This window comes from Aristolochia californica, unplaced genomic scaffold (assembly GCF_029961685.1).
Source record: "Aristolochia californica isolate CCGP_79_NKW_82.1479 unplaced genomic scaffold, dmAriCali1.0.hap1 SCAF_8, whole genome shotgun sequence".
Taxonomy (NCBI): Eukaryota; Viridiplantae; Streptophyta; class Magnoliopsida; order Piperales; family Aristolochiaceae; genus Aristolochia; species Aristolochia californica.
This window is the reverse complement of record NW_027182279.1, coordinates 8,229,203-8,241,706: the sequence shown is the minus strand read 5'-3', so window position 1 is coordinate 8,241,706 and position 12,504 is coordinate 8,229,203. Positions and strand designations below refer to the sequence as shown.

At 33.1% G+C, this 12,504-nt stretch overlaps 1 protein-coding gene across 1 annotated transcript; it reads left to right on the top strand.

Annotated features, from left to right (window-relative positions):
- Positions 1–6,405: 6,405 nt before the first annotated feature.
- LOC137938263 (F-box/LRR-repeat protein 25-like) lies at positions 6,406–9,897 on the top strand. Its single transcript, XM_068783249.1, has 5 exons — positions 6,406–7,380; positions 7,447–7,560; positions 7,792–7,843; positions 8,598–8,650; positions 9,790–9,897. The coding sequence occupies exons 1-5, from the start codon at positions 6,406–6,408 to the stop codon at positions 9,895–9,897; spliced, it is 1,302 nt and encodes a 433-aa protein (XP_068639350.1).
- Positions 9,898–12,504: the final 2,607 nt, after the last annotated feature.

Here is a 12,504-nt window from a genome sequence, read left to right as displayed (position 1 = left end):
AAAACATTGTGGAAGCCATGTCATAGCAATTCAATTTCTTGAATATCGGTCCAAATCAAAAAATTATATGTTTCCAAATTATGTAAGTAACCTATAATATGTTCGGTAGTAAAAAATAGGAACTATTGATTTTTTCATAAATTTTAGACCTTTGTTTTCACCTTTTTTTGGTAAATGTTGGAGAATTTTCTCTTTAACCCAAACTCGCCTCTAATGAAATTCTCTCTTCTCACAATGAAAACCAAGCCTCCTAAGCTCTTGCACATGATTTAAGAAGTTTTTGCCTCCTTCAAAGCTAGCTTAAAAGGTTGATAGTTTTCTTTATTGAGCTAAGAAATTATGTGTTGTTCATTTTACTACTTAAATCTCAGTTAGTTAAACATGTGCTAAGGGATTTTAAGACCATATTTGATTCAACCATTGCATTGTGAGTAGTTGTGTTATTAACAATCATTTGAAATTAGTTTTTCAACCTCTTCTATTTTCATATCATATTAATGCATGCATATATGTTATTTTTATTGGGGCATTTGAAATGGCTTTTACTAAGTATTGAAACTTTGGGATAGAATTTCAAATCCAAGTATTTACATTTATATACTTTGAGATATATCAATGATAATTGGTCGAGTACAATGAACTGGTGCTAAGTACTTTGAAAAATCATTCACTATAATTTATAATGCTACTTATGGGTTATAGTTTGAAATTTATTATTTTTGAGTTAAATTGTTTACATCCCCCGACTTGAAAAGCCAATCCCATATTTAAATTGAGCCGATATTTTCAAATGAACACATCTTTTGCTGCCTATATTTTCAAATCAAATCATAAATGACTACTATGAGTTGTTTTAATTTTAAAATCAAGTCACTAAGGACTATTTTAAACTACTAATTACATTGGATAGATGTACCTATTTGTTTATACCAAAATTAATAAAATTTTCCTATTGAGAGATAATTAATATTGCGTTACATTGTAAAAAATTAATACTTACAATTGGGTCAAACCTTCCTTAGGTAAGACCATCCTCACCCCAAATTTATTCAAGAAAAAAAATTGTGGCTAAAGAATTGAAGGTGGGTTGTGTTTGCAGTTGTTCGAGTCATAAAACCTTGTGTAGGTAGGTGATGCTGAAAATCTCTTTGTGGGTCTTAGATTGGTGTGCCTAGTGAGTCATTGAAAATCTATGTGCTGGTCTACCTTGTCAATTGATGAAAAATCTCATTGTGGGTCCAGGCATGTATGCCTAATTAGTTGTTAAATCTGAGGGAGTACCATTGTAAGTTGGTTGTTATGGTCAATTGAATTGCATAAGTCCATTTGTGGGCAACATTGCAATTGGCCTTCGAGGTGATTTGTTTTATATGTTTTTGGGCAAGCCAAGATTAGTGGCTCCTTAAGAGTATGAAACATCTTGAGGGGGTAGACTCGCAATCAGCTAGAAGGACTTTAAACCACCCTAAAAATCCTGTGTACTTTGTAGGTAATTGCTTCTACGAATGTCATTGCTCATTGTGAACATGAACTTTAAAATTGACCTTCGATTTTGAATTAATTAAAAGCACATAGGAACGAAGTAAAAGCAGTTCAAATTAAGAATAAAAGTTAAAAAACCTACCATTTTATCAGACTATATATACCTTAATTGTAGATCATCTATATATTGGATTACCAATCAGTAAAATAGGAAATCAACATATAGATTTTTTTTTAAAAATGTTTAGAAATCATGTCCAAGAAAAGTAGCAAGCAAGTGCCTGAGATTTTACTCGCAGCTTTAATGCCCGTGAAGAGTGAATTAAGCATAGAAAAAAATAGGAAAAAAAAAGGTATCAGAGTCATTCGATCCAACGCATTGGTCGAAAGAAGGACAATGCAAACTTTGTGTTCTTGTCATTGCGTTTTTCTCTTCTTAGTGACAAAGGAATATTTTTTTCTAGAAAAAGTTAAGTGGAAGATAAAAATCTTGAGTTTCCTACCAAGAGGACCCGGTTCATCACCAAAATTATAAACATTTGTTGAAGCAAAGAAGTTTCATTATCCACAGTGGTTCAAAATCTTGAAGTCACTTGCAGCCAATACAGAAAACATCAAAGACCTCGACACGACAATCACACTCTTAGGCAGCTTGCATAGAAAATACAACTCCATTTTTAGTATCTCGATGGAGAAAGCAGATACTTGAGAGAATAAATTATCTATTTCACATAACAAGGCAATTCAGTCAATTTCTCTTATAGTAAAGTCAATGTGTCGTCCACCTCTATCGTTGGCAACATTGATAAAATTTCTTTCCAAATGGCATACTCTAAACAAAGCAAGCACACTCCTGAGAAACTTGCATTACGGTAGCTCAATCTGGCCTTTAATGCAAGATATATGGAAATAATATAATACCTACTATTGTGCTAATTTTCATTGAATTGCCCCCTTTTTGTTGACCCATATTATCAATTCCAAAAGGGCAAAACATATGGCTTACATCCTCTTGGTTTAAATTGATTGATAAAACCATTTAAAGTTGCTCTCTTGAAAAATTCAAGACAAGACTCACCGTACTCAACATGTAGTACACATCTTAGACCATGCATATTGAGATAGAAATGCATACTAAATAAGGCAAAAGAAAATTTGCGAACATATACTTTGTAGATTTTTGGATAAAGTGTCAAAGGCAATTCATCCTTCTGAGTTGGCCATAAACACTACTAAATACAAGGAAGTATCTAATTTTCTTAATTAACCATCGAAGTCCCTATGCAAGTAAATCAGGTGTACCACCGATCTTATAATATATTTACTTGTTGAATTAAATCTCCAAATCAATCTTTAGGATATGGAAATTGTGGTACTTCTATATTCAAAATTTTTTGAGTGACACTTAAATACTAACCCTTCCAAATCAAATTTTAATCCACTAAGTTTTCGTCAAAGTAAGATAAAAAAAATCAAATGAGTATGCGGTGGTTGAGGTCCCTCCTTCGGGGGTAGTTACGTGCACAAGTCTTCCAAGCAATCATAGTTGTGGGTGATACCAAATATCAGTTCTATGTATGCCTTTAATCACACAAAAGAATCTTGGAAGCAATGAACTCTATGTTACCAAATCAGTTTTAAAGCTAGATATACTTTACTTGTGAGAAAGCATTCAAAATAAATACCTTTTGGCATATGAATGTTTCTTATAGTAGTTAGCCAATATCCTTGAGGCTAAATTAGTTAGTACTCTCCAAAATAATGTAGTTAAGAAAGCTCAACTAGATATACTTGAGACAACGCATGATAAATAAATACCTTTAGGCATATTTATGTTTCATATAGTAGTTAGCTAGAACCTTTGGGGTTAAATTAATTAGTACCGACCAAAATAACTTAGTTAAGAAGGATCATTTCACATGAGCAATAGGATGAATGTGCCAGTCTCAAGATCCTCATGGATATAATTTTTATGACAACATACAATTAAGTTACTTATGCGTGAATTAAGAAGAAAGCAGACGACCCCATGGAAGGGATCAACAACATGTGTCGCTCAAACAAGCCAAATTTGAAGTGCTCATGCTCCTAGACTCAAATTTGAGGTTTTAACCATCTCAAGCTCTTAAAGGAAGTCAAAACCTGAACTTGAGTATTTCCTCCTAGAGATAATAGTATCAATGTTTTTTCTTTTAAATATTGTTTAAATATTTAAAACTATGATTGTTGAATGTGAGCCTATTGATTCAAAGATCATATTTGAATCAATACTCGATTGATTGTTTGAATGGTTACCACTCAAAACTAGTTTATCAGCCCCATGTTTGAGCTTCTTATTTTCTAATCACATTATACATTCTTGTGTGTTGATTTATTAGGGTATTTAAAATGGTTTTTACATAGTATTAGAAGTTTGGGGTAGAATTTAAAAATTCAAGTATATACATGCATTTGCATTTAAATCTTAAATTGTATTTGATTGAGAATACTAAAGTAGTGTCATCGTACTTTTAAATCAATCACTGATGTTTAGACTACTACTACACATGAGCTATACTTTCAAACCATTGATTCCATTGAGGTGAGTGCAACCCTTGCTTTAAAAACCAATCCAAGATTTACCTTGGTCTTATATTTTTAAATCTAATGATTAAAGACTATTTGAGATTTTCTTACATATATAGGTACATAGAATTGGTTGTGTTTATTATTTTCTCTTAGATTATAAAATCTACCAATTAGGAAGCTAGTAACCATTGTAAATTGGGTCAAGCATTGGGTAGACAAGACCATCCTAACCTCAATTTCATTGAGTGCATCCATGTGTGGCTGAAAAAGAAATGTTGTGAAAAATTGCTACTATGATTGTGTGATATAAGTCCTCATGTAGCCAAGCACACTTGCAACTCTCATTCTTAAGTGTAGGCTAGTACCTAATAAGTTATTATAAATCCTTGTGAAGCTCTAGGCTTGTGTAGTCTACTTTGCTACTAGAAACCCCTTTAATGGTCAGGATTATGTGCCTAGTTTGTGATTGTAAATCTAAGTGAAGATGAATTTTTGTAAGTTAGTTGTTGTTGTCAATTTAGTGGCATGAACGCCCAACACCCCCCCAAGATTTCTCCTTCATTGGACCTAATAGATTGTACCAGCTCCATTTTTCTCTTGCCTACTACTCACTTCCCTTCATTAAAAGTAGAATTCATGTTGAGTCCATTTTAAGAAAAAATGTTAGTGGAAGCATTACTATTCCTATTGATAACTAATTGTGGTAACAAAAATATACTCAAAGATAAGGCACTTAAATAATAAAGGAATAAGCTAAGACCCCTAGTTGATTCCCCCTTTAGATCTAATTGCATTAAGATATTTTAAAGCTAATTATGAACATATAAACAACATAAAATAACTTAACACGAGGATTTAATGCCTCAAGAATCATCTTATCACAAATATGAAATTGACAATAATCCAATTGTGAAAAGATGCACCCTTTAAACAAAGTTTATTGTGACCATATTGAGTTGAAACCTCTCATTATCATCTCATTTGTCATGGACATAAAGCTTCTTTGTGCCTCCATGATGAGATTTCTCCCAAATCTTGTCTTTTAAATATTGACATAGTCATGCTCCTCACATTTTGCTTCCAATAAGAACTTATTATGCTTAACTTTTGTGATTTTACTAGAACTCATATGCAAATTTTGGTTTACTTCCTCTTGGCCACAACTATGCTTGCCTCTTTTTATCTTTTAATTAGTTTTTATGTGAACATAATCTTCTCTTTCCTCAAGCACTTTTAAATAGTTTTGGATTTTCTTAATTTGGTCCACTTACCCAAGGGTGCCTAAATCACCAAGACATATAACATATCAAGTGAGACGTATTGGATATATGGTATCATAGAGCCTTGAAATATGATACATGTGTGATAAAGTGCAACACATGGTGCATACAGTATGTATCAGATCGAATATTATTCGATATGTTACCTGATACCAATATATACTATCTTACCCACTATGTCAACTTTTTGTTGTTTCCTTTTTGTAGCATCATATCTTGGCAAAAAAAAAAAAAAAACACATTTCCCATACTTATGGTATTCTTGTTTGATGTTAGTTACACAAAATAATTGTGCATCAATTAGTAATGACAAACTTTATTTTGTGGCTGCTCTTTCCAACCTTATCCAATTGTTTAAGGCACAAGAAATGGAAAATAGCCATAAAGCTTAAAATTAGTATCTTCAAACAAATTTATCCAGATGACATTTCTTCATAAATTGTTACATAAACCATATTTATGTTGTTCTTATTTTTAATTTCTTATTTTATTATTATGTTAGATCCTGATACTTTAATTGTTGAATCTTAAGATTTCCCAAATCAAGTAGCAATTCTTGAACTTCTTGCTAAACTTTTTCCTTCGGTTTAAATTTATGGAAACATTTGTAACTGTTAGAAAAAAATATAAAAAAATACAAATACAAAAGTCTTTATCCACATAGAGATATTTTTCTCTTGAATGCCATCTATTTGAAATAATGAAATGAAAAAATTAAAAAGCCCCTTATTTCTCCTACAATAGGTATCATTGAATATCAAAGCATTTTTCCACATGAACTGGAGTTAAGACTAATCATAGGTGGTAGTTGTGATTGGCATTTGTAGAGCCTTTGAAACAAAAGGCAATGATTAATCTCGTTAATGGGATTCATTCATAATTAATCCATAAGTGAACAAATGGACAAATTATTTCCTTCTAATGCAATTGAAATATGTATAATTTTTTTGTCCAAAAACAAGCCTTTGAATATATTTTTGCAATTTTTTTTCCTAAAAATAGATTGACTAACACAATAATTTTTTTGTTATTTCAGGTCACAAACATCGGTGCATAACAAACAAAAGGTCACTCAATGTACTTTCAGCATAAAAGAATCTTCACTCAAAAGAAAGACAGTATTACCAAGCTACCAGAAAATATTATTCACCATATACCCTCTTTTCTTCCATTGAAGTGTGCAATGAAGACTTCAATTCTATCTAGGCAATGGATCAACATGTGGAAAGCCTTATGGATATACACAACTATTATAGACTTTGATGACGAATTCACAAACAATTTAAAGAAGACACATTATGTACAAGTTGTCTACCAACTTTTACAGCTTCATACTCTAGACAAGGTTAAGAAGTTTCATATGTTCTTTTCTCCCGGTGACATATATTCATATATATTCATATATGATCTCAGAGAGTGGATTGAGTTTGTCAAAGTTAGATTTGGAGAGCTTATGCTTGATTTGAATGGAAATGTAAGGCACTCCAACTCGACAAATGATGATGATATCAGGTGGGGGATGAATAAATTCAGAATGCCAAACTCTTTGTTCTCTTGTCTATCAATATCATCTTTCGACTTAACTTGGTGCATACTAGAGCCTCCGCATGATTTAAAGGGTTACAAAGCCCTAAGAAGTGTTGCTCTCTATGGTGTGACAATTAATGGTGTTCAATTAGGTGAGATAATTCTTGGCTCCCCTCTTCTTGAGGACTTAACTATCAATTACTGTGACTCCCTAAAGTCAATAAAGATTGACCATCTTCAATTGAAGAGATTAACACTAGAGTCATGTTTTGATATTGAAGAGATGGACATAAGAACGCCAAACCTGAAGAATCTTCAGTACAAGGGTCAAGTTTGTGAGAAGCCTATTTTCATTGATGTCTCCTCCATAAATGAAGCTACCCTACTGCTCAACCACGATGAGCTTGACTACAAGTTGCATCTCTGGCAGAATTTCTTGACGAAGCTTTTACATGTAAGCTCCCTAGAAGTTAAAGTCACAAGCACTCATCCGATACGTTTCCATCTGCCCATTTCTGTTTTTGTAAAAATACATATTTTGGTTTGGTCAACTTGACTAGTTCCTCGTCTATGATACTCCTTGCTGAAGGGTCATGTGACGACGTTCTTTTACTTATTTGGAGTTGATCAAGCTAAGATGTCTAAGCTTTTCAGTTACACCTCTTTGTCCTTTTTCTCCTTAAAAAAAAAGATCTATATACAGGTGAACTTTTATAAATGTCCTAGGCATGTAATCATATAATTTTGTTCCTATTTTTTGACTTCCTATTTCCACTAGCAACACATAAGAGGAGATAAATTTGGTTGTTTTCTTAAGTGGAACCCCTCATTGGCTCCTTGCTCAATTTATCACTTTTTTCTCAACCGAACACTGGAGTCATACCCGTAATACAGAAGTAGTCAATGGAGTCATCATTTTTCATTCGTTTATCAGATATCTAGATACAACGATATCACTGAATGTCATGTCACCAAGATGACTTCTGGTGCATTAGTCGTGGAAATTTTTTACATTTTGTGGCAGCTAGAGCCCTATTGAAATTTTTTTCTAGTGCCAGCATATAGGAATCTGACCCTTTAGTATTTAACGAAGGAGAGAATTTTTCTCAAAACTGGGATAGTGAAAATCTCTACCTCTTCGTCAGTCTTGCCTGATTGTGTGCATATGGCAAGTTGCAACTCTGTTGTATGGTGACTACAATGTTTATGTTGTTAAATCCTCTTGAAGTTAACTATTTTTTTAATTATACATTGCACTTTTCTTATATTCCCAAGTCCTCCAAGAACATGAAAAATAGAAATTGTCATTGGTCAAACTTCTGAAGCACGGGCACTTATCTTCTAAAGGTGAAATGCATTCCTTGGACTTCTATTAAATTTAGTTCACTTGTTTTGCTATTTTTTTGTAGATGCAGGATCACTTCCTTTTGTTGAGTTCTATTGGATTGAGAAAGTATAGATCTTCACCTTTTGTTTTGAACATGCTTTTATCGCTGGTTTCAATGATGGGAAATAGTTGAGCAGATTTCGCTTCTCCTTGTTTCAGATCTCTTTGAGATCTACTGAAAATAGAATTTGAATATGCATTTGGGTTTTCTTTGTCTCGTCTCTTTAATTCTAACTTATGTATTAAATTTTGGTTAAATCAGACTTTGTCCTCTCAAATCAAGGAGATAACGAGGAAGGGAAGAGATTTTGTGGCTTTCTAGTGTGTTTCTTGCTCTACTGGCCATCATGAAGAGGAAAAGGCATCAGAGATTATGAGGAAAAAAGCTCATAATTCTATTCATCGGGTGAATAACATAGAATAGAATTTCATGGCGGGGAACAAAAAATTTAGGATCATTATTAGGTTAGTTGTTTAAGTTTTTATCAGTAATTTTAGTATTTATTATTCAATCGTTTTTAGCATCAGGATCATTTTTAGGTGTTTTTAAGCAATTTAAGTATTTATTACTCAACCAATTCTGTTTTGAATCTACTTGTGTTGTGATACACACATATATCTTTTTAATAAAAAGAGACATTTTTTTCCATTAAAGTCCTCTATTTGAAGATTTGGTTATTTTTTAAAACCATAAGTTTTCATTTTCTTCAACAACAAGTAAAACAAATTGATGAGTCACATAGATCCAAGTTCGATTTTAATCATTTGAAGAAAAAAAAAGGTTAGAATTTCGACAAAGGGTTATTTATGTATTTATATGATTTCATGATTTTTAATATTATATTTATTTAATAACTTACAGAGAAATTAAATATTATAAAAGTAACATTTAATTATGGGGGTATTTTGGTACTTTTATGATAATATTTATTTGATATATTTAATTAAGTATAAAACCTTATTTTAAATTTTTTTATTATTAATTAAGTAAGATATAAACTATTTAACTTAAAAGTATTTTATTAGTAAATTATTTTTTTACTTTCCATTATATTTTTAAAGATCATTCTAACACACAAAAATTTATTTTCTAGTGTACTTTCACTTGAGCACATTAACACAAAAGAGTGCATTCTCTAAAGAACCCTAGATTTCACTTTCTCTCTCTCTCTCTCTTTCCCTAAGGACCTGTATGGAACCCACATAAAACAAAAGAAAATAAAATAAAAGGAGAGAGAAAATTATTTTATGTTGTTTGGTAGTAAGGAATCTGTTGAAGAGAAGATATGGAAGCCTCTTACATGACTCTCACTATAAGAAGTCTTACAAATCCAAAATTTATTATGAAGCAGATCTCATAGAAGAGTTTCAATTTAAAGGTGTTTTAGTTATATTAGTCTTCTATTTATGTTGAGTTATTTAATTAAGCTAGGACTTATCTTTAAGTGTTAGAGTTTTGGTGTAATTGGGACAAAAGTAGTTTAATTGTAATTAGACTCTACTACTTTCCTCTATTATCAATAGGGGTTTATGTAATCTGATTAGCCAAAACATATGCTGACAAAAACATATGGGATAGTTATATTGTGCACATATGTGGCCGATTCTTCAGTGTTATCCGCAATGAAAACAGTTGATGCTCCCACCTTCTAAGCACTCCTAACTTTTAGTGCAAAGTAGCAATCTTTAAGATCATAAACAAGAAAAAGAACAATTATGAAGAAGAAAAGGAGAATTCAATTAAAAAATACTGAAGTGAAGCACCTGCATACTTTCTGGGACGGCCCTGGTCTTTCCCCGGAAGGAGATGCCAAAAATGATCAAAGTCTTCACAACCCTATTGATTATCGTTCGCCTGGCAGTGTCATGATTCCCCTTCATACTTTCAAGGGGAGGTCACTCTTTAAGCTGGTTCCCGGCACCGGAAACAAGAACAAGCATAGGAAGACAAGAAAGCAGCGCCAAATCTCACGGCTACCTCAAGGAGGAAATAGATAGTGATTACACTGGTGGATGATTGATGTGACAATCGTGGTCCTTTCCCATTTTTAAATCTCTTTACTGTATACCTTTCAATGCCGTTGGGTCGTCTACAAAGATGCAAAAATGTTAATCGCTGAGAACAAGCTCTTCCACTCTTTAAGCTGGTTCCCTTTATTGTATACTACTGACTTTTACTTTATATCTTGGGGTCAAGTCATTTTGGATAAGCCTTGGACCCAACTTTACAAACTCGATTCTCTGTAGTCATTATCTCGTCAAACTGAAATTGCAACTCGGTTCTACGATTTTTTCATTATCTCTTTCGTTTCTTTGAAGATCCAAAATCAATCTGATTTTATGTTATCTCTCAGATTTTCACTCAACTCTCATTTGCTTAAGAGGCTGACGTGGTGAGAGGAGGGTTGCGATGTTGGTGAACTCCGATTTCCTCTCGACCTCGTTCTTTTGGTATATAGATAGATCTAGATACATAAATAGATATAAATATAGATGAGGTGAGCCGTAGTTACGACTGGGACATGTAAAATACCTCAGATAGGAAGTAGTGCATCATCTCTTCAATGCAACAAACAAACCTGTTGATGGGACAAGTTAAGGAATAAATATTAATCCTATAGAACATTTATTACTATACACAGAAAACGAAAGCAGTGAAGATTGATCATCTTCGGATGAAGAGATGGAGATAAGTAAGCCGAACCTAAAGAGAATTGGGTACAAGGGCCAAGTTTGTGACAAGCCCTCTTTCAACGACATCCCCTCCTTGGATGAAGCTACCATGACGCACACCCTTGACCTTGACTTCTACTTCGAACTATCCAGGGATGTAGTCCACTTGAACTCAAGTTTTTGCAGAGAAAATACATTGACTAACATAATATTTTTTGTTATTTCATATCACAAATAGCAGTGCATAACAGACAAAAAGTTAGTCAATGGACTTTCAGCATAAGAGAACCTTCATTGAGAAGACTGACAGTATCATCAAGCTACCAAAAAATATTATTCACCACTTACTCTCTTTTCTTCCATTGAAGTGTTCAGTGATGACATCAATTTAATCGAGACAATGGATAAACATGTGGAAACCCCTATTGATTTATAACACTATTATAGACTTGATGAGGGTAGAGTTTCTGACCAGCCAATTTTCAAAGATCCCCTCCTTGAATGAAGTTACCAAGATGCTCATCCTTGACCTCGTCATCTTCTTCGATCTATCCAAGGATGTAGACCTCTTGAACTCAAAATTTTCATATTGAATGCTCAACCCATTCAGCTACTACCTTGAACCATCATGTTTGTCAAATCGAATGCTCAACCCAACCAGTTCAGCATCTAGACTGGTTGGGTTGAGCATTTCAATTTGAAAAACTGGATAGTTCAACTTGTCAATATCTTAGGTAATGGCGGAGCTCCAGTAAAATTCTTGTTAGGACTCCGTAGTGTTTACCTGTGATAAGCAAGCAAACGAACTTAAATAGAGTTCAGATGATTTAAGAAAGCACCATTAAAGAAAAAAACAAAGAAAGATTCAAATAGCAATGGAGAGAACATCAGAATTGCACATTGTAAATAGACGAACCATTGAGAAAAGGCTTACAAATGGATCGATTGTAGTATAGCAATGTTGTTCCTCATCTTTGTAGCAATTTTTTACAAAAATGCAAAAGAAGAAGAAGAAGATGATGAAAGTAAAGACAAAACACTCTTGATTATTTGTCCCTACTCTCATCGCTCTTAGGTCTCTCCTGCTTTATATAACTCTTGGTTACACATTTAGGACCATAACAAACAACGCAGTCATTGATTGCGCTTGTAAAATTTGGTGTAACAAACCTGAAAATTAGCTATAACTTGTAAGACACTAGGAAATTGGTTGTCACAAACCTAAAGACGGGGCTTGACAGATGTTGTTGACTTAGTAACCATTTCAGGAAGGAAGTAGAAATTTAATGGCATAGAACCGAACCTGACCCTTTTGTCCTATCGTAATTGGACTAGGTAAGATTAGGTCCGGTTCAATGCTTACAAAGTCATGTGAAAAAACTCAATTATAGCAGTTAAACAAACTGTCGATTTATATCTAATGAGACAATCAAGTATGCTATCGTGTATTGCATCGCCCATTACCATTCGATCACAACTAACTTCCTCCAATGGTTGTTTCTTATTAGAAATATTTTAACATTTCCATTACAAAATTGCCACGGAATATAAAAGTTAAGATAAACCCTGACACTCGTAACTCTCCTA

Excerpts from the sequence above, each read along its gene's own strand:
- LOC137938263 (XM_068783249.1), top strand. The coding sequence starts at position 6,406 with ATGTACTTTCAGCATAAAAGAATCTTCACTCAAAAGAAAGACAGTATT. Across the intron at positions 7,381-7,446 it reads ATCTGCCCATTTCTGTTTTT|GGTCATGTGACGACGTTCTT; the intron begins GTAAAAATACAT and ends TCCTTGCTGAAG. Across the intron at positions 8,651-9,789 it reads CTCATAATTCTATTCATCGG|CCAAAACATATGCTGACAAA; the intron begins GTGAATAACATA and ends TAATCTGATTAG.